This window comes from Argiope bruennichi, chromosome X1 (assembly GCF_947563725.1).
Source record: "Argiope bruennichi chromosome X1, qqArgBrue1.1, whole genome shotgun sequence".
NCBI lineage: Eukaryota > Metazoa > Arthropoda > Arachnida > Araneae > Araneidae > Argiope > Argiope bruennichi.
In genome coordinates, this window is record NC_079162.1 from 69,712,881 (window position 1) to 69,734,498 (window position 21,618).

A 21,618-nucleotide genomic window follows, 5' to 3' on the forward strand; every position below is an offset into this window, starting at 1 on the left:
CTTGTTCATTTACCATGACACAATCTGTGTTTCTATCTATATACTATAAATTAGAATGCAATATAACCATATTTTTTTCTAAAAATGGATGTCAGAGAAATTAAATCGCAAGAGTCTCATAGTTTTAATTTAGTATAATTATATTAACGTCCCATTTTAAAGCAACGCTAAGGCTATTTTGGGACGGACCTCGTAATGCTTAGTCGCGGTCAGATAACGAGGACGGCGCCTGAACTGACAGCCTTCTTTCCAAGTTTCCAATATCAGGAATTTTATATAAGCGTGTAGTGTGAGAACTGGGGAGTTTTAAAGATATCCTTGAAAAACTGAACTGGGAACCAGAAAACATCGCTGCAACATCAGTACCGATTTTCGTAGAGAGAGTTGTCAAATTCGGAAGACAAATTCAGAGCAAGGATAATAGGCATTAAGTAGATTAAAAAGAACCAGAAAACATTAGGTCGCAGATCATGCTTTTCAATGAAAATCGCAAATTGGGTGGAGTTCGCTCTCTGGATGCTTGATGCCACTCCGGATGATGCACACTTTTCTATTAGAGTTTTATTCTCGGATGAAGCCTGATTTACAAAAGAAGGTGTCTTCAACACGAACAAAGTGAACATTTGGTCATTCGAATATTCCCACATCGTCGAACGTACAACACAAGTTTGATATTAACATCTGGGAAATCTATTTGTACCGTATCTTCTGCCTGAAAGCCTCAGCGGCACAAGGTACCTCGTTTCTTTCCAGCATGTTCCACCGTATTTACTGTAGCAAACACCGACAATTGTACGCCAGAAAATGTGATTAATGCATGATAGAGCACCAGCACATTTTAGTTATATTTGTGATATCTGACTTGTTGTTTGCGAAGGAAGTTTAACGACCATCAATTCTGCAATGCTCATTAATGAATACCTACTCGCTGCTTTTATTTTTCTCGAACGCATGAAAAATTTACATACGAGAAGGCTTATTTTCGATTAACTTGTTCCTAATCCTCGCATTCATATGGCTATTCTCTTCGCCAGACTCATTATCTTTTCAGCGTCTGATTTGAGATTTTCACTGAATAAATATTACCTGCGACCCTATGTTTTATGGTAATTTTTCATCTACTTAATACCTATTATGTTTGCTCTGAATTTGTCTTTCGAATTTGACAATGCTGTCTGCGAATATCGGTACTGATGTTGGTGCGATGTTTTCTGGTTCCCATTTTAGTTTAGCTTGAATATCTTTCAAACTCCCCAGTTCTCTCACTACACGCTTATATAAAATTCCTTACATTTTAAAGCTTTTATTTTTCTTCAAGTTTTAATGTTTTTGATAATACGGGTTCTAAACTACTTTTCCGTTTTCAATAATTTACGACCTCCTAAATCATCAAATCCGCATGTTACCAACATGCAAAAAAACTTTTTAAAATGTACTTTCACTTAAAAAAAAAATTCATTGTTGAAACACCATTTGTTATTTTTTTTATTATTATTTATTTTTTACAGTTTCCAACAGTTGTCCGACTCCCTATGTTTTTGCGATTTTCACGTACTAAACGTCGTTTGGGACCCTATGTTGTATGGTATTCTTTATCCTCCTGCTATCAATCCTCTGAATTTGTCTTTCGAATTCTGTAATACCCTGTAGACTACATAAAGAAAATTGACTATTTTAGAATTAATATTCTAAAATTTAATCTACTATTAAATTTTGTTAATATTAAATCTTGATTTAACCTTTAAAATAGTATTTGAGGGCAAGCAAGTGTCAAAAAAATACTGGGCACTTTTGAAATGAGCATTTAAGAAATTTAGAGAGCACCAACAAAATTTAATTTACTACCACTCTTTTAGATTATAATTTTAAAGTATCCATAAAAAAGGTTGCATATGGAACATTGACTAATATTTTGGTTGATCTGCGCACACTGATAATAAGTTATAGGGAAAATAAATTTTTTGTATAAAACAAATCTTGAACATCAGTAAGTCTACTATTTTTAATATTATTCATTGGTTCAAGAAAACAAATGGTGTTGAAAATAAGCAAAGATCATGCCTCTGTAAAATTGACTCTGAAATGTAAAAGTAGGTTCTGGAAATACATAAACTGTCATAAATATTTTAAGAAATGATAAGTATCATGACAAAATGCCTCATAGAAAGCCCTACATTAGCAAAACAAATCAAAAAGCTAGATTGGCATGTGTTAAAATATATATAAAACAGTCAACAGAATTTTGGGAAAATCATTTTTGGTAAATGAAGGCAAATATAACATTTCCGGATTGAATGACAAAGATACAGTTTGGTTGGTGCACGCCAAATGCAACCTTATGTATGAAATTTTTTCAATCTATTGTAAAATATGGATATAGCATTCAATTAGTCTGTGGTTGCATAGCAAGCTCTGATGTGGGGAACTTAGACATTATAAAGGTACAATGAATAAATATGTCTACCTTGACATTCTCAATAGCACTTTACAATAGAGTGTGACCAATTTGGGAATCTCAAAATTTTTTATGTTCTACTAGAATAATGACCAAAAACATACTGCTGATATCTGCAAATTATGGATCCTGTTCTGGTGTCATTAAGACTCTTGCCTATAGTCAAGATCTCAAATTCTTTAAACATGTGTGGATTTATTTGCAGCAAAAAAAAAAAAAAAATCGATGGACACAATATTTCTAACTTACTGGAGTTAAGGAAATATCTGATCAAAGAGTGAGTAAAAAGCAGCAAATTAATTTGTGCTAAATTAATCGAGTTCGTATCTAATGACCTACAAGAGGTTATAAAGTCTTGATTTCTTTTACTATAAATTGTAATAATAGTTGTATTTATATATGAATATTGTTTTAGTGACTATGATTTGTGTTTTTGAATATGCAATATACTTTTTCATTTATATTTTTAATATATGCAATTTTGAATATGCAATGTACTTTCTTTTTTCTTTTATATTTTTAAGATATATATTATAATAAAATCCTGTTATATGGTATTTTGCTCTTGTACTTTTGTAATCGACTGTATTTCATCAGAGAAATTAAATTTGCACTTTCAAATCACGTTTGATTTCATGGAAATGATGCCAGCATTTTATTATTAAGCAACAGCTTTCATTGTTAAGGTAATTATTTTTTAATGAATTTAATTATATATAGAAATACAAGTTTAATGTATAATACAGGTTATATACAAGTTTAATAAAGGTTTTTAATTTTATTTAATGTAAACTAACAACATTAGAAAAGCAAATTGCATTTTATTCAATATTTTATTAGTTTCACTGATTAATTCAGTGATCATTTGACTTGATGGTTAAGGTTTGGAGCCAGAGTATTTCGGGTTTGAAACCCTCTAATCTATAGAAATGAGGTAAGCAGTTCTGGAGGACTTTAAATCTGCTTGAGCAATTTGGAATGTTAGTATGATGTAAAAGTTTAGCGAAGAGGTTCTAGCTTGTACATCATCCTTGTCATCTAACCACATTTTAGAATTATGAGGTCTAGGGCATTTCAAAATAGCTCCTGTACTTTAAAAATGGGATGTTAATATAAATAATGCACAGTTTCGAGAAAAGATACAGTTTTAACTGTATTATATAGTGGAAATGTTTTTTTTATTATTAATACATGCTCTGTAGAGTCTCATTATCCAACATTCTCTTATATATTGGAATGTCAGATAAATGAATAATAATCATTATTCATGATATTGATTCTGAATTAAATGAAGCTCCTAATTCAAAATATGTTCTTTCTAATTTTTGCTATCTTAATTTGGTATTCCTAGTGCTATTTTTTGGGGAGGGTATCAAGATTAGTGTTAGATAGACACTTGGGTTGTTGTACGGTTACTGTGACTGAAAATTCGAACTGACAATTATGGTAATTAATGTTTTTGTTAATCTTCAGTAATAATTTATGTATTTTTTTTTCATGTAATAAGTTAAAGTTTTCTTTGTTTTCCATAAGACTGATTCATTTTGTAAATAATAAGATAAAAAGTTGTTTCAAAGTACAAGAACAAGGATTAAACAACAAAAAACTGATGGCCGTGGTACTAGAATGATTAGATTAGAAGTATGGGATAAATTATATGAAAGCAGACTCGAACTCGAAAACTTTATGTATGAACATTATACTTTTTCATGAGTGAATGTGATACAACTGCTATTAGATGTTGATCTGCATAGAAACAACTTGCTGTCATACACATGTTTTGTGTATCTGAATTTGCTGTAGTGTTGTGTTACATTTATTTGACAAGCTTTAGTAAAATTCGTTTTGATTAATAGTAGTTAGTTAGATTGCTTTTTATTTTTCAAATATAACATGAAAGGCAATTATATATATTAGAAGTTAGTTGTTGCCGACACAAACAAAAACAGAGTGTTGTGAAAATTTCACTTATGGGGCCTTGAAACAAATTTAATGTAACAAAACAATAACTTATTACATTTTCTTGTTCATGGCATTGATATTATTAAGACTTGAGGAATACATGAACATTTTAAATAATTAAATTTTTTATGAGGCTGATATTTTAAGCACAGAAATAGTATCTAATAAATAAATTAAAATCATAGTTGTATAAATTTACGTAAATAAGGACATTTTGTGTGTTTTTTTATTCATTTTCTCAAAATCTTTTATGGGAAAATTCCATGAATGCCATAATCATATAGTATTAATCATATATCATATAGTATTTCCATATAATCATCATAGTTTAATTTATTAGTTATTTAAGATTTTTTGGATAAAATGGCTTAGGAGGTAAATTTTTCTTGATTAATGTAAGATCTAAAGTATTTTATTATTTTCTGTCTTGGAAAAAATCTTTCTGAAGATGTAGTGTTAATTGATATTTTCGAAACGATAAAGAAAATTTCGGTACAAGTAAAATAAATTATTTTTAAATAGATATTTTAAAATTTCTCTATTGTGGTCCAGAATAACAAAACTCGAAAACAAATATTATTTCTTTAAATAAATCAATATTATCTGTAATTTCTTCAAAAGTTGTTTATGAGTTCTTGTAACACTTAAAAAGATCATTCTCATTTAATTACAACTGTTCTTAAATATCAGTAAAAGATTAATTACTTTCTTCTCAATAGCAGATTATAGTGTAATATATATTAAAATTGTTTTAAAAAATACACAATTTAGTCATAAAAAGTGCATGAATTGAATTATATTTACAAAAAAGGAATTCTACATCAGTTCTAACTTGAATTAAAAGTCACCATACATTCTGATCGTTAATGAAAAGCTATTGCCAATTACAGTTTACAAAGAAAGAGCAAATGATAATATCACTAAAATGCTCTCAAAGATATCTAAAAAATTGTGATACTTCATATTTTACACATTCGAGGCCTCATTCAGATCTCATTTCGACAATGGTTTTAGAGTAAGATATGTTGTCATTTACTTTTAATTTATCTCATAATATCACAGAAATTTCAAAAATATTTCACATTCTTTATTTAGTCCCAAAATTTGAATTTGAAAGGAAAGTTGATTTTTCAAAATGTCTCCAGGAACTGAATTCAAATTTTATCTTCTTCAGAACCTTGGATGTTGTTGTTGTGCAGGATAAGTATTTTCATACCTTTATATAAACTTCTTGTATAATCTCCATTGTTATGTCTCTTCCTCGAATCTTACTCTTCCTTTCCTAATATATATTTTTTTAATTTTTGCTTATAACCCATTTATTCTTTCATTCTTGTTCTCTCTTGTCACTTTCATAAACATCTATGTAAACATATTTTGAAATAATAGTTATTTGTTTCTTCATGACTCATGCCATGCAATTCTAATAAAGTTATGGAATGCACAGTTAATTGAACAAAATTTATTATTTGCTTAATAATATTAATAACTTTTTTAACTAATGTAGAAGGCAGCTGATATTGTGTTTCTGTGAAATTAAAAAAAAAAAAAAAGTGTTTTTATATGCATAATGATCCAAATGTTGTTTGACAATTGGATCAAATTTTACAAATTCCTTTACAGGACCAAGATCAACTGTGATGATATACATATGGGTGATTTATTTAGTTTCAAATGACATCCTATTAGGTAATTAGTCATTACAACATAAATACAATGAAAAACATTTTTTTTTACTATGTTGGCATTTGCTATCTAAAATTAAAGCAAAACTGTAATACTAAAGTAAACTAAACCTAAAACTAAAGTAAAAAGGTTGAAGTGAAGCTTGCACGGTAATATCTATATATCCAGATGGGAGAGAAAAAAAAAAAAAAAAAAAAGGAAAATGAAAGCATTTCTATTTTGGAAAACCTTAGATTCCTTTTGTGCTCATGCTCCTAACCTCAGAAGCCTGTCTTTATGTTTATTTCTATAAAATTAGTTCTCTTATTTTCTTTCCTGAGTATCTGACATTGAGAATCCACATTGCTATTTTGAGACTCTAGGGCATTATCTGAAAAATTTAAAAAAAAATAATTGTTTGGAATGAGGTTGATGCACGTATTTTTAGCTCTTAATTTATTAGGTTAATGTTGTTACTGCAGATTGAAATATTTTTGCAATAATGGCACTTTTATCTTTTCATAAATATATTGCCGCATTGAAAAGAGGCAGTCGACTCTCCATGGCCAAATGGCCATAACACTCTCTCTTACGTAAGTTCGAATCCCGCTAGAGACAATGCGATTCACAGTGTGTGTAAATATTTAATTCCTTGATTTTATGTTTTCCTTTATTTCATGTTCCAGAAGATTCTGGACATTTCTTTAGTTTACCAGACAAGTGTTCTGGGCTTTTCTTACTGTCTCCAGAAAAGTATTCTAGAACTTTCCCTGCTAGTATAAAAGCAAAAGATTTGTCAGTCACTGTGTTCTGAGTTCTGAGTTAAGTTAATAAATTGGTTTAGCTCTACATCTTGTGTGTATCATTGAGTTCCACACTAGAGTACCTACATGACAATATATACTATACTGTAAAATTAAATTAGAATATCATTTTGAAACTTGTGTTATGTTTTGGCTTTCATAATTCTTTTTTCTTATTTATTACTTTTCTTTTCTATAGTTAGTATTTTTTAAAGATTTTTTTTTTTTCATTTTAATTTTCTACATACTTTAAAATGCAAAACAAATAAGTCAAAAAAATTTTTGGAAGGAAAATATTGTTTTCATTATAAACTAAATTATTTGCAAAATATAATTATTTTTTTTTAATTTGTTTTGCTGTTTAAATGCTCTTTGCTATTGGAATAAACTTCGATGATTTTCAGATTTTATGAATATCTTATTTACACAATAGCATATCTCAGTCCATCTGTTCAATAATATCACCAATAAATGAAATCTCTAATTATTAAGACATGATACATAAATGCCACTTCATGAAATATTTAATTAATGAACATTCTTTTTATAAGTCTTATATGTGTGTACCAATTTTAAGTTTTCACAATTAAAGTTTGAAATTTTTTCTTAAAATTTTTGATAAATTGTTATATTTGTAAAATATTTTCTCCCTTTCTTTGTGATTTAAAAACTTTCTGCTTTTCTTTTCAATAAATAGAATAATATATAATTGTTATCAAAGTTATTTTTGTATAAATGCAATTATAATGTGTCCGCATTTTGTTACCATTATATTTTATTTTATATTAAGATGTTACAATTAATTTTTAAAATATTAATTGTAACAAAATTAAATTATTGACTTACATTTTAGACTGAAAATTTAATCTATAGTATAACAATACATTCATAAAATTATGGCAGAAACAAAAATAAGAATTACTTTCCAAGTTTAAAAACAGTGATTTCTTATTCAAAAACATAAGCCTTTATTTTAATTAATTTTCTTCATTTAAGGGGCGAGGGTTAAAATTTTACTATCCCCTAAAGGAATATTTATGTGAAAAAATGAAATTAATAATCTAATTGCAATCATTCTGTTCTTTTTTACTTTAGCCTGAATGCAAATATATTTAAAATAGTCAATATTAACACTTCTGCTGCCTTGGCTATTTCAAAAGCATGAGCTTAAATTAAAAGGGTGGAGAAAAGGTTTTATATATTTAATCCAAACCAATCTGTACAATTTGTGTATCAAAATCTTCAATGCTATGAACAGAACAACTCTGGAAGATGAGCCTAGTTGAAGTAAAATTTATGCTTCATACTGAAGACCATCCTTCTTTGTTTTTCCATACATTGGCCAATTTAATGATCTCTTTTTATCATTCTTTGAGGAATGCAAGCTTTCAAATCTAATGGATTAAGACCATCAAGTTTCTTTATGGCAGGATCTGTTAATAAAATGTACAATTGAATTTGATTCTGTTAATCGATAATTTGAAAGCGCATCTAGTTCATTTAGAAGAATTTAGAAATGTGATTGCAATTCTACATTGTTGTTCTCATCATGGTACAAGGCGTTGAGATTATATTTCTTACCTTTTTTTTCAGTATGTTTGCTATTTAAAATTAAATGCGCTTCCTTTTTGGAGAATTTGCAAGAAAAAATTTTCATTTTATATATATCAGTAAATAATTTTTTATCATTGACTTTTGAAAAATACTGTTTTAAATATTGTAATTTCTATAATTCTGTGAATTAAATAAAACAAATGAGTTTCTATTACAATAATTTGTTTAACAAATTAATAATTCAATATTTTCTTTTACATTTATAACATGTAGCCGATTATTTCTCTCAGAAAATTAACAAGAAATTTAAAAATTATTAATACTTCTATTAAATGTTATATTTCTTTGACAATGAATAAAGCTGAAAATAAACGATCCATTTAAGTTTTAAAAAAAATTACCAACAAAATTATAAGTGCTTTTGGATGGGAGAAAATAATAGGTCTCATCCTGTTATTTATTTATTTTTTCTACTTCTTAAAATGTTTAAATTAAAAACATTATATTTATTTTGCATTAGGAAAAATCTGTTTCAAATGATAAAAATTTATCAACATAAAAATAAATTTTTGCTTTATTTTTATAGAGAGTAATTTGTTGTATGACTCAAAATTGTGTAATTGAGTCATTATGAACGAGATATAATAATAAAATAAATATATTCATGTACATCTGTTTGCCTTTATTATTATTAGTAATAATAATTTTGCTTTTTTTGTTGTTGTTGTTGTCTAATTGGATGACACCTGTTTTGGGAATGTTGTCGCAATTATTCAACTAAGGTCAATAGAAAACTTGATTCTATATGTTAATCTCTTTATGCTTATAAAATTGCATTTAAAACATAAAAATAATTAAGATAAAGTTATGGACTATCTCAAAACTTATTATTATTGAAATTTTCAAAGTTGAAGAATTCATCATCAAACTTTTTCTTTGCAGAGAAAGAATAAATATATAACGTATATAATATTAAGAATGATAAACTCCAAGCTGTCTGTGTTGCCAAATGGAAATGTGTTATAAAATGAAACTTAGTGGGTTGATATCTGTGTACCTATATTTGATACGTTTCTTTAGATTGAATATCATAAGCAAGAAAATAAAATAATTGGAAATTCATGTCAGAAATCGATGAACAATCTATCCCATATCATGTGAATGTAAGCATGCTAACTTTTAATTCAACTACTAAACATAAAATTGTATTAAACATAAAGAGGAATATTATATTAAAAATTGTTTTAGTGTTATTAATTATTGTATTTGTACATGCGCATATGTCATATGAAAATACATGTTAATTACTAAGACTTCAATTTTTAAATTATTGTCAAATCTATGTTTCTTTGATTGTTTGCTCGAATAACGTAAAAAAATTATTTCTCAACGAATAAAAGTAGAGGAAATTACAGTAAATGACTAACTTCCAATTAATTCCAGACTGTTAAATGTATGTATTGAAAAAGAGTCAACTGGTTGGAAACATGAGTTTATTTACTTTCCTAAAAACATTCAATGTAACCATATAACATTTTACAGTTATGCAGAGTTTTAAACATAGATAAAAAAATATATATATGTTATTTTATATTAAACATTTTGAAGTATCCGAGCTACTATTATTTAACATATTTGAGGATTCCATTTTTTTCACTTCAATTCTAGTTCATTTGATACATTCATACTTATGTATATAAGGCGCATTAAAGGTATTTCTTCTGTTGGTCGTCAAAACTCATTATTAGAGTATGCATTTTTAGTACCTTACCCCCCAGAGACGTTAGATAATCTCCACGTCCTTTTTGTAGAGTAATGGTGTTTGTTCAATTAATATTCCACCCTTTTTAAAAACTCGTAGGTGGAAAAAAAATATGGTAAGCAAATATGGTTTAATGAAATTTCGTAAGAAGGTTTGAGTAAATAGTTTTCAGCTATATGACATGGCCGATTATCTCTCAGCAGGTCAAGATTGAGCCCTCTAGGACCTCTCCCCTGAAGGCATTTATTTCAATAGAATGAAAAAGAGCCTAGAAGAGTATTTAATATTAAAACGTTTAATGACGAAAAAACGAAGACACACACTACACCGTTTGGAAGAAAAATGCCAATAATATGAATTAATGATGCCAGCAGCAAAAAAGTAATAAATGTTGTCATACAATATATAGTTTAAGAAATATACCAAGGAGGGATATAAACACAAATTTAAAACTGCAACATTTCCTCTAGATTAGATTTTTCTTAAACTCAATCTAAGTTTCTGTTTCAGCATATCTGTCTTCTTCACACTCTTCAGCTGAGTTCGAATTTGATTGCTCATATGAAAATATTTATAACACTTCCTCTTATTTCACGCAGAAAAAAAATGCTTCAGTTCTATATGCTCATGTTGTTCTCACGTAATATGGTTTTTTGGCTTAGACTGTTCACCCTGTTTGTTGACAAATATTGTTTGAGGAAGCACCGTGAAATGTTCACCTAGAATTTTATGGAAAACATTTTGAAATCACAGCCTTGGCAGCATTACATATCGACTGATATTCTGCTTTTACTGTAAAAAGAGTTGTTCTTTGCTTCTTGTTGCTCAGTGAGTTGGCGCCTCCTACGTGTATTGTAATGTAACCGTTTAATGATAGATGATCAACCTTGTCATCAGCTCAATTTGAATCGTAGAACATTTCTTAATTCTTTCCTATCCTTTCTAAGGTTAGTTTGGCCTCTTTAATCAGTGCAATTGTGTCATTAAAATCCAACTCCAACCAACCATTTAATCAGTGCAATATAACGAGGTATGTGTTGCCCACCAGACTAGTATTCTTTTCTAGGGCAATGAATGAACTGACTGGTGTAGATAGTAGCAAACGCCAAATCTAACTTGATCCTTCTGCTAAGTATAGAAATCCTTCTGCAGTTTGTAGATATATGCATTCTCTTTCAGTAATTAACATGCTGCCTTTAGGTGCTGGCATGTTCTACTTTATCAGTGAATCCAAAGGTGTTGATACTCCTTTAGAATTTAAGTGCCATTTGACTGCAAGAGGTTCGTAATGTATGTACTGTGTGTCCAGCAGGAGAACACTTCCCGCCAAATGTCTATGTTTATGGCGGTAGCTAAAGAAACAGGCTACTGTAGGAAGAGTTCAATTCGTGTAGGTAGAAGTATACATTCAAGTTTCTTACGCTAACATGTTTAGCTCCACATTGGCGATATTTTATATTCTTACATTTAATTTTTGAAAACAAATTCAAAAAATGATTCACTTAATTCAAAATTATATGAATACTCGGAATCTTGATATTCCTGCCATATGTATACAAAGAAGAACACAAATCAAATGGAAGAACTGAATAATTCGTATGCCTAACGATTGCACAGTAAGAAAATATTTAAGTAAGAAATCTAAAGCAGAATCACACACGACAAAAAATTAAGCGTCTTCATTTCATTATTTTTAAATTTATGTAAATAATTAATATCAAATTCTCCGGAGGTAATCGATTACAGACCGATCTATCTAATTTAACATAAAAACTATAGTGAACTATTTTCAATATGTACAATCTTTCTGAAGCATAATTAACTTCAAAAAGTTTATATGTAAAAGTATTTTGAATTTGAAAATAATTCAAGTATTCATTCATGTGCTGAAGTTTTTAAAGTCTCACCCGTCTTAAATTGAAAGGACATTTTAAAGGATGTGAAATTTAAAAGACAAGAAAAATAATTATTAAATAATGAAATGCAGTTAAGATTAACCAAAGAAAAGGTTAATATAATATAAAAGAGGTAAGCTAACTGAATATAAAGACACATGCCACTGTGGCTAAAACGAGAAGACGAATTATCAGCAACTTTTTTTATCGCTTCAAATGGACGCCAAAAAAGGAGGAGGGGGAAAAAAAAAACAGACTTCCGTCCGATTCCTCCTATTCAAAATGGATCTTTCTTACCGAAACCTGTTTCTATAATGCTCGCCGTAAACATAGACATTTGGCAGGAAGTGTTCTAATGGTGGACACACAGTACTCTAGTCGGAAGTCATTGAGTCCTCCCTGTGTCTCTCCATTTTGGATTGAGACTAAGCTATATATTTCTCCCAAATCTTAATTTTAAAGGTAGCTCCAAAGGTGTACTTAAAGTTTTGGATAATTTTCAAGCAGAAGTAATGCAAGAAGATAGAGACACATAATGCACGATTTTTTGAATAACCAATATTTTTGCTATTGTTATTTTTTAAATATTTGTTCCATATTACTGTTATTTTCATCACACTTTTAATTAAAAATCATTTATTATTATTATTAATAAAATTTATTAATTATAATTAATATTTAATTTATTAATTTAAGTAAGGTGTGATTGACTTAATTTATCAATTTGAGCTAAACTTTTAAATTTGATTTTTTTCAAAACCATTTATTTATTGAAGTAAAGTATTTTTTGAAAAAATTGAAATAAAAAAAATGTAATTTCTTTAAAATGTTCACTTTTGTTCTGCTTTTACTAATAGATGGCGCCTGTAGAATGAATGCCAGTAGAATGTTTTAATACGATTGACTTCAGAAACGTTTTAACTCATTATATATATATATTTACTCATTATATATCAATTTTCAGTTATCTGTATGGGAACAACAAATATAGATAATATCATATTTAACTCATCGGATTTATTAAAGATTTCTTAATACCAAAATCAAAAGTGGAAATTATTTAACTTATATATTAAATTTGTGTTAACTAATTTTATGTGCTATGTGAATTATATAAGAGTATCTTATAGAGTCAGCTTGGTTTTTACACTCTTAATAAATAAACAAACCATAGATAGTGTGGTGAAAACTTATAAGCCAGATAATAGCTACGAAACACGGGTGATTACTTTTGTCTTGTTACTCGGCTGCGAACCACAAGGTCCCAGGTTCTATCCTCGCTCATAACAATCTGCTACATTGGTGACCTCGGATGATGAACCTTCATACAGCTGTTGTGGCACCATCTACCCACAGCAACCCAAAAGTCGTCAGATTCACTTGACGCAGCAACACTAAGTCGTCAGACTCACTTGACGCAACAGTAACCACTCACCCACACACACTCGCCAGAACGCTTGGCTCTGCTCAAATGAGTACAGGCGCATTAGACTCAACAGCTAATACATCACCACTCAACAGCCATTTCGTTCGTCTCACCTCCGACTCACTGGAGGCAGAGTACTGTGGTGATAGCTTATAAGCCAGACAACAGCTACGAAACACGGGAAGTTACTTTTGTCTTGTGGTCTTGTTACTTGGCTTCGGACCACAAGATCCCAGGTTCTATCCTCGCTCATAATGTTTACTCCTCACACAACACATCGACGGACCATATTATTTACTCCTCACACCACATCCATTTTGTTAATTATCTCTACTATATTACTCCTCAAAAAAACCACGCCATGTTGGACACATACATTTATTACAACAGAACAGAGAAACATACATCAACACATTGCGTCACGTGACTATATTGAGTCACGTGATCAGGCGGGATGGAGAAAAGCGCGCGAACATTCTCTCCCCCCCCCCCCCCGTTGATATGTTTTAAACGTTTATTATCACATCACAAAAGATAAAATTTTAACGTAGAAATTACAATAAAATATTAAACATTGCACTGTTAAAAAATACTTCTAAAAAGATAACTAATAAAAACGACAATTTTCAATACAGTGCACAAGAATTACCTTATGACAAATTGTGCGACCACTTAGTGGCCAAAACTTTTCTAGAACAATACATAATAAATTCGAAGCACCAACATGCAAATGCTTCTTGTGATAATAGTCTAAAATAATCATAGTAAATTTATTATCTTTTGGCAAGATTGACGGATGTTTTGATACAAAACTTAAATTTGAATTTTCTAGCCAGCTCCAACCCTCAAAATACCATAATCCAAAATCGGGTTGAGGCGTTTTAACTTACTGTTTGGAGAAACGAATCCTTTGAGTTGCAGGTTTTGAATATCTGCAGCAAATTCTTACTGCTGCACCCCTTTAACCAAGAAATTCTCAGCTTATTTCAACTCACTGCTGCTTAGAGGACCTGTAGTACGCCCAAGTGGATTTCGGGCGTTGTCACTAAACCTAAAAATGTAACTAAGAACACGCAAAATAGACATATAATTATTACTAAGCTTAATTAATTCATACATTAAATGTCCTTCAGTAATATTAAAAATTTTAAAGTTTTTAGAATTGTTCTTAATTTCAGCATTGAACTCTTCATTAGTTTCTGATACAAGAACTGGATGATTAGGGTAGTTATGATCAGCAAGAAATTCAGGTCCATTCCACCATAAGTCACAAGTTTCTAGGTTTTTACAGATTGGAGTAAGTCGTTGCCACCGGAAGTATACCCCTGATTCTACCGGATGTGAACCAAAATTCATCGGATATGACGTAACACTTTGTTGACGTCATACTGGTCATTTAGCGCGGGCTTTATCTAGCAATATTTAGTGACTAATCCTTTTTTTTTTTGCCCTGCTGTACGTGAGACGTGTGTATTGAATCTCTTACACCTTTTATTTGCTTGTGGAGATAAGAATTCATTTTGTTCTTTTATATATTATTAATCTATATTGTTTATTTATCTTTCATTATTTATTTATATTATTTAGGGTTTTTTTTTTTTTTTACTTTACTTAACTTAATTAGAATTAGTATCACTGAACATACTAATTAGGGTTAGCTAGGAAACAAAAAAGTTTCTTTGTGCTTGTATTTTATATTATAAACTTTTATATTTAATTTTACTATTTGTTTTTCCGTAGATTAATTATATCTTATTATTATCTATAATCTGAAAGATTTTAATTTCCAGATTAGTGCTAACTTGGGAAATTTTTTTTTTTTTTTTACATTTAATTTGTGTATTATTTCAATTTTTTAATTATTCAGTGGTGTATTGAACTTGATAGTTTCAAATTTATTTGTGGTATCTAATAATAATCTTTAACATCTTCTGTATATTGAATCTTATAATTGTTTTCTGTTTTGCTGTATGCTTTTTTGGCAGTTTGTACAGAATTTTGTTACTATTACTAGCTTTTGAAAGAATTCCATTTTATCTCACTGTTTTACAATGAGGGCTCTCTTTATTGGCGATTCCATGATCAAATACTTGCATAAGTATGTATCTGTTGAATCACTTGACTTTCATTTGGACATTGTTTCCTATCCTGGTGCAACTATTGAAAGATTAGCTAGCAATATTTCTGTACACAAAAATTATGACTGGGTCTTAGTGCATGTTGGCACAAATAATGCATCTTTGGATACTATTGAAGTAATACTTAAAAAATATAGAGCTTTGGCCACTGAGGTATTACTTCATGACCCAGGTGCAAGAATAATTTTCTCGAGTATTGTTCCAAGAGATTTTGATTTCCACAGAAAGGAGTATAAGGAATCGGAGTATTATTTACAGACACTAAACTATAAGGTTCGAGCCATAAACTGTGCACTTAAAGAACTATGTTATTTTCAAATGTTTTTCTTTTGCAGTTCTTTCCAGCCATCTTGGAAAAACTATCTTGCAAGAGATGGCTTGCATTTAAACAGATGGGGTAATAAGCTGCTTGCAGGTTGTTTTCTTGAATCCTTAACAGGATGCATCTCAGCAGATACAGCATCTAAAAAGGTAAGCATGAATACGTTTTTTTTTTTTTTTTTCTCACAATGATTTTAAAAATTTATGCAAGCCTGAAGTCGATAATTTATAATTGGTTTTTGTTTTATTTTCGCAGATTGCAAAGACGCAGTCTTCCAACTCTGGTTTTTCTTTTGATGATTCAGAGTTTCCTCTATTGCCATTTTTTCCCGCAGTATTTGTTTCTTCTGCTAGGCCAAAGCAAGAGTCTGGCAAGCCAGTTTCTAGGCCTGTGCAACCTGCTAGGCCAAAGCAAGAGTCTGCCAAGCCAGTTCCTAGGCCCGTGCAACCTGCTAGGCCAAAGCAAGAGTCTACAAGGCTAATTTCTACACCCGTGCAACAGTCAGCTGCTCTGCTGACGAAAGATATTTCTTCTCTGCCATCTTCTAAAGGTAATACTCAATTTGTACTGCCTGTGATCCCATGCATTCCATTCAGTCAGTTTAGTGAAAATGTTTTTAGTAGTATTCCCACATCAAATAAATTTTCAGTTTTGCCAACAAATTGTAAAATATTGCATGGTGGAATATTCGCTCGCTCAAAATTGTTCCTATTCTAAAAACTGTGTTTATTGTGGGAAAACATATTCTATGCGGTCCTCGTTTTCAAATCACCTGAAGAAATTTAAATGCCCTCAACCTGTCAAAGACTGTTATCCTAAACTATGTGAAAAATGTTTGAAGTCCTATTCCTCTAAATCTTCTTTTTCAAACCATTTAAATCAATGCAACAAATCAAAAACTCGTGTTTTCTTATCCCCATCTGGAAAAAATTTCAGTAGGGTTTTGGAAACAAATGCATGTCTGACAGAATCAGTGGCAGGACCTGCAAAGGATCTACAAGCAAGTAGAGATATTAAATTAACATCTTCAGTTTCAGATATTTGTCAAAAATTTAAACGTCCTTCCAAAGTTAAAAATACATATCCTAGAATTTGTAAATTATGTTTAAAGTCTTATTCTTCTAAATCCTCTTTTAGCTATCATTTAAAGCGTAGCTGTAAATCTGAGGTTCAAACTGTATCATGTTTGCCAGTTAAAAGTAACTGTATTGTATTGGATAATAACTCTCACAAGGAATCAATAATAAACCCCATTGCAGATGTAGGAATAAATCAAAATGTACATAATTCTCAATTTATGAGTGATAATTATGAAAAATCCCCAAAAAGTTTAAAATGTGGTAGCATTATTCCTGTAAAACCTTTTAAAAGTCGTCAAGAAACTTGCAATTTTACCAAGAAAAATGAACTGTTTTTTTGTGTACAATCTGAGTGCAATCAAGTCTTTTCTAATCTATGGTATTTAAATAAACATCATAGTGCTGTGCATCAAATTCAGAATGTCAAAACATTTTCTTTTGATTCTTTTAAGAATTTTAAGATTTGGTTAGAAGCTGCAAGTTCTTCTACTTATACTTTTTTCCGGAAATCAACAGGCAAAAAAGTTTTGGGTGATAAAACATTTCATTATTATGTTTACCAATTTTTTTATCCTTCATATCTGTCAAGGATTCAATCAAGAGTAGAACGACATGCTAAAAGATACCACCCACTTAAAGAAAATACACGTAATTTAATCAAATCTTATTTATTGCTATCATTTCCTGTTTCAAAAATAGTAAGCTTAATTCGTGGTGATGCAGGCTGTCGGGATAAAAGAAATTTCTGCCCAACAAAAGAAGTTTTTATTTCTCGGAAGACTATACAGTCTTATTCAAGGCATCTACATAATACAATAAAGCCGATTAATGATGCCATGTCTGTTTTCTGTACTGTGGAGAAATTAAAAAATGAAAAATATAATCCCATTTTAATTTTCAAATTACTAATGTCGGATACTATCTTTGGACCTTCTTATTTGGATAGCTTACCAAATTGTGAAAATTCTTTTGCATTAGGTTTCAAAAAGACATGCTTATGAAACATTCCCATAAAATCCTTTGTATTGATGCTACCCATGGCACAAACCATTATGATTTATTTCTTCTTTCATTGCATGTGCAAGATGAATATGGTCAGGGATATCCTGTTGCGCATTTTATTACAAATGATTTAGATTTTCGTACATTAGTGGCTTTATTTTCTAGTTTACATTGTCGCATTCCTAATTTGAAAGTTAATACAGTCATGACTGATGATGATGGTTTTACTTTTAATTCTGTATTTGGTCCCGATATCAAGCATCTATTGTGTCAATGGCATGTATACCGTGCTTGGAAAAGGCAGTTGACTGTTAAAGTCCATGATAAATGTCTCCGTATGAAGATGTCGTATGAATTATTAAATATAATGAATGAAAAGTCTCTAGAGGATTTTGATAATAAAGTTTCAATTTTTATTAGTAAATATTTAAATGAATGCCAAAATTTTGTTGATTATTTTGTAAAAAATTATTCTACCTGCTATAGACAGTTTCCACATGGTGGTACCAATACAAATAATTACTGTGAATCGTTTCATAATCAGTTAAAAACTGTATATTTTGAGCGTAAATTTAATAGGCGCATAGATGAGCTAATTTTAACTCTTTTAAAGATGGAAACAGATAGGTTTTTAAAATATTCTTCTAATGTTGTAAATAATGTTCCATTAAATTCAAATTTCAATAAAACTATTAAAGAAAAGCATGAAATGGGTGTAAAAATTCCTATTAATGATACAGTTAAACATGATGATCAATGGTTAGTAAATTCATAGACGAAAAAGGGAATAGTATACTCAATAAAAAAAATTACAGATGTTTGTCTTTTATTAGATCATTGCTGTTTTAAATGTACTGATATTAACTGTACAGTACTATGTAGTCATTTGTATGTGTGTTCTTGTGAAGACAATAGTAACCTTTGCAAACATATTCATAAAGTACATTTATTGTATTCTGAAATGAAAACATACATAACAGATGATTTTTATGCTGTTGAAAATGAAAGAAATGCACAAGGAATTGAGCCCCAAATCTTAAATTTGGAATTGAAAGGTAATGTTTCGTCTGAATGTTTTAACACAAAAGAAGCTGAATGCAAAAAACTATGCTCCGAGATTTTGGAATTAATTAAAATTCCTCGTATTCAAGAAACTATGCTAACTAATGTAGTAAATTGTTTAAATACTTTAGTATCTGGTATGCGTGGAGTTGTCTGTCACAAAGATGATCCTGCCCCTGTCACGCCTCGGGTATATGTTGCTCCCAATCAAAAAATTCCCCCTCTGATTAAATTTTATAAAACTTCTCAAAGACAAAAGAGGAGAAAATCATTTCAGGAAAAAAATAGGAAACGGCAAAGATTAAATGAAAAAAATATTGATGAACCTGACAGTATTATAGATGAGATTGCACCTTTACAATCGTATCATGCGGGAGAAATTTCTAAATGCTTTAGTCGTGATGAAAAAAGTAATGATGATCCTGATGGTCATAAAAAGGAAATTATTCCTTTAAAAGCTTATTCTGCTAGAGAAAATTCTGTATGTACTAGCCTTAATATATTCAATAAATTTAGTAAGATGAATGTGGGTAACCCTACTGCAACAGTAGTAACTATTAATAATATCAATCTTTCTTTTTATATATTAAAATCTTTAGATCCTTTTGTTACTCGGAAAGAAGAGAATTATCTAAAGTCTGTGTCACCGAGCTTTAAGAAGGGTTGGCTTTATGATTCTGCTATTGATGCTTTTCTTTTTCTGTTAACCGAGAAATTCAGAAATTGTAAAGCAATAGAATCCTTGCAATCAGTTTTAATTTTTAATCAGAAGGATATTCTTAAATTTTCTTGGATTCAAGAGTTGCCAAATCTAGATTTATTAATTATCCCTGTCAATTTAAATTGTCATTGGACTTTGATTATTGTTAATATAAAACTTAAAACATTTGAATATTTTGATCCACTTGGTGGCAGACCAGATAATAATACTGCAATTTTGATTAGGAAGTGGTCTAAGATTTTAAATAAATTACTTAATTCAGAAAGCCACTGGCAGATACTTTTTCCACCTCATATAAAACAAACTGATGATTTTAATTGTGGAGTTTATATAAGTTTTTATGCACATCAAAAATTGAATAAATTTTCTTTAACTCAGGACTTCAACATACTTTCATTTAGAGCCCTAATGTTTGAACAGATTACTAAAAACTTAAATTTTTAAATCTTTTATTGTGAAAATTTTAATTTTGATATTAATTTAAAAATAATAAATTTGATTAATTGTTAACCTTGCTTAATGGGAATTATCCCTTCTAAATTTAAACACCATAAACAAATAATTCCCAATGGTTAATTTTAAGTGATTGTCTAAAGTTTTTTAGCTTTCTCTTAAGCTTAACTTTTAGGAAGTTCTTTTATTATTAGTTTCACAGAAGATTTAATGCAAGTTATGATTGCTAATCTCAGTGAGAATAGATAATTTTGGAAATGGAGTGCCTTGATGGTGTCAAGAAAAGGTAAGTGACTAAATTCAAAAATTTAAGTTAATCACATATTCAAAACAGGAAGAAACAAGCTCATAATGGAAGCAATATACTAAAAACGACTTAATATAAGTATATGATTGTGTTACTTTAAATTGTTCTTGTCTCATTTTAATGGGTTTATTAAATGTTGTTTGTTATTTAGTGAATGTAATTTGAATCAGTATATCAATAAAAGCTCACTGTGACCAAAATAGTACATATATTTTTATAAGAAAAATAAATTAATTTTTTATACTGCAGTTTATATTGTATATATTTCAGTTTATTTATTTTCTCCTGTCTTAAAATAAAGGAACAAATTCCCAATGGTTTAGCTGAAAAGATTGTCCAGAAATTTCTGGCTTTCTTTTTAAGCTTTTAACTTTTAGGAAGTTCCTTTATGAAAAAAAAAAATTTAGTATCAGGATAAATCCATACCAGAAATTGTGGTGAAGCTTATAAGCCAGATAACAGCCTCTGGAAAGAGTGTACATTTTTGTCCAGGGGTCTTGTTACTCGGCTACAAACCCCAACGTCACGAGTTTGCTCCTCGTCCTCATCAATCTTCCTCATTGGTGACCCTGGCTCTGAACTAACAAATGTATCCAAACAAGAATTCACGAAATAAATCAGTAAGTGACAGCTAAGAAATGGAACATTTTCCATGCTATAGCTGTGTTGTATTTAAAATTAAAATAGATAATATGAAAAGAATTATATTTCATTTGTTTAGTGTACATTCTTATAAGAGGGTGGGCATAGAAATCTGTATAAAAATTATTTAGATGTAGATGGTTGAAATATATGTAGAAATTTATAATGTTATATTATCTATTCATTGTCTGCATATTTCATCACTTTGCCATGCTTGTTAAAAATCTGCAAGGATATTGCTGAGCTTGATTTTTCTTCTTTCAGCTCATATAAAGATGTATAGTTCTCACACTCTGAAGTGAAACAAAACAATAAGAATATATTACATTATTACTTTTCACAAATTACAGATTTTTAATGATTCTATGTT

At 29.6% G+C, this 21,618-nt stretch overlaps 1 protein-coding gene across 1 annotated transcript; it reads left to right on the plus strand.

Annotated features, from left to right (window-relative positions):
* The first annotated feature begins 15,442 nt into the window (after window positions 1-15,442).
* Window positions 15,443-21,190, plus strand: LOC129959271 (uncharacterized). Its single transcript, XM_056072094.1, has 4 exons — window positions 15,443-16,131; window positions 16,238-16,532; window positions 19,257-19,315; window positions 21,014-21,190. Exons 1-4 carry the CDS (start codon window positions 15,574-15,576, stop codon window positions 21,188-21,190), a joined length of 1,089 nt encoding a protein of 362 aa, XP_055928069.1. The 5' UTR covers window positions 15,443-15,573.
* Window positions 21,191-21,618: the final 428 nt, after the last annotated feature.

Bases quoted from the DNA above. Each gene is read 5' to 3' on its own strand.
- LOC129959271 (XM_056072094.1), top strand. From the start codon at position 15,574: ATGAGGGCTCTCTTTATTGGCGATTCCATGATCAAATACTTGCATAAG. The intron at 16,533-19,256 runs GTAATACTCAAT...TAAATACTTTAG, and splicing joins TTCTCTGCCATCTTCTAAAG to TATCTGGTATGCGTGGAGTT. The intron at 19,316-21,013 runs GTATATGTTGCT...AAAAAAATTTAG, and splicing joins CTGCCCCTGTCACGCCTCGG to TATCAGGATAAATCCATACC.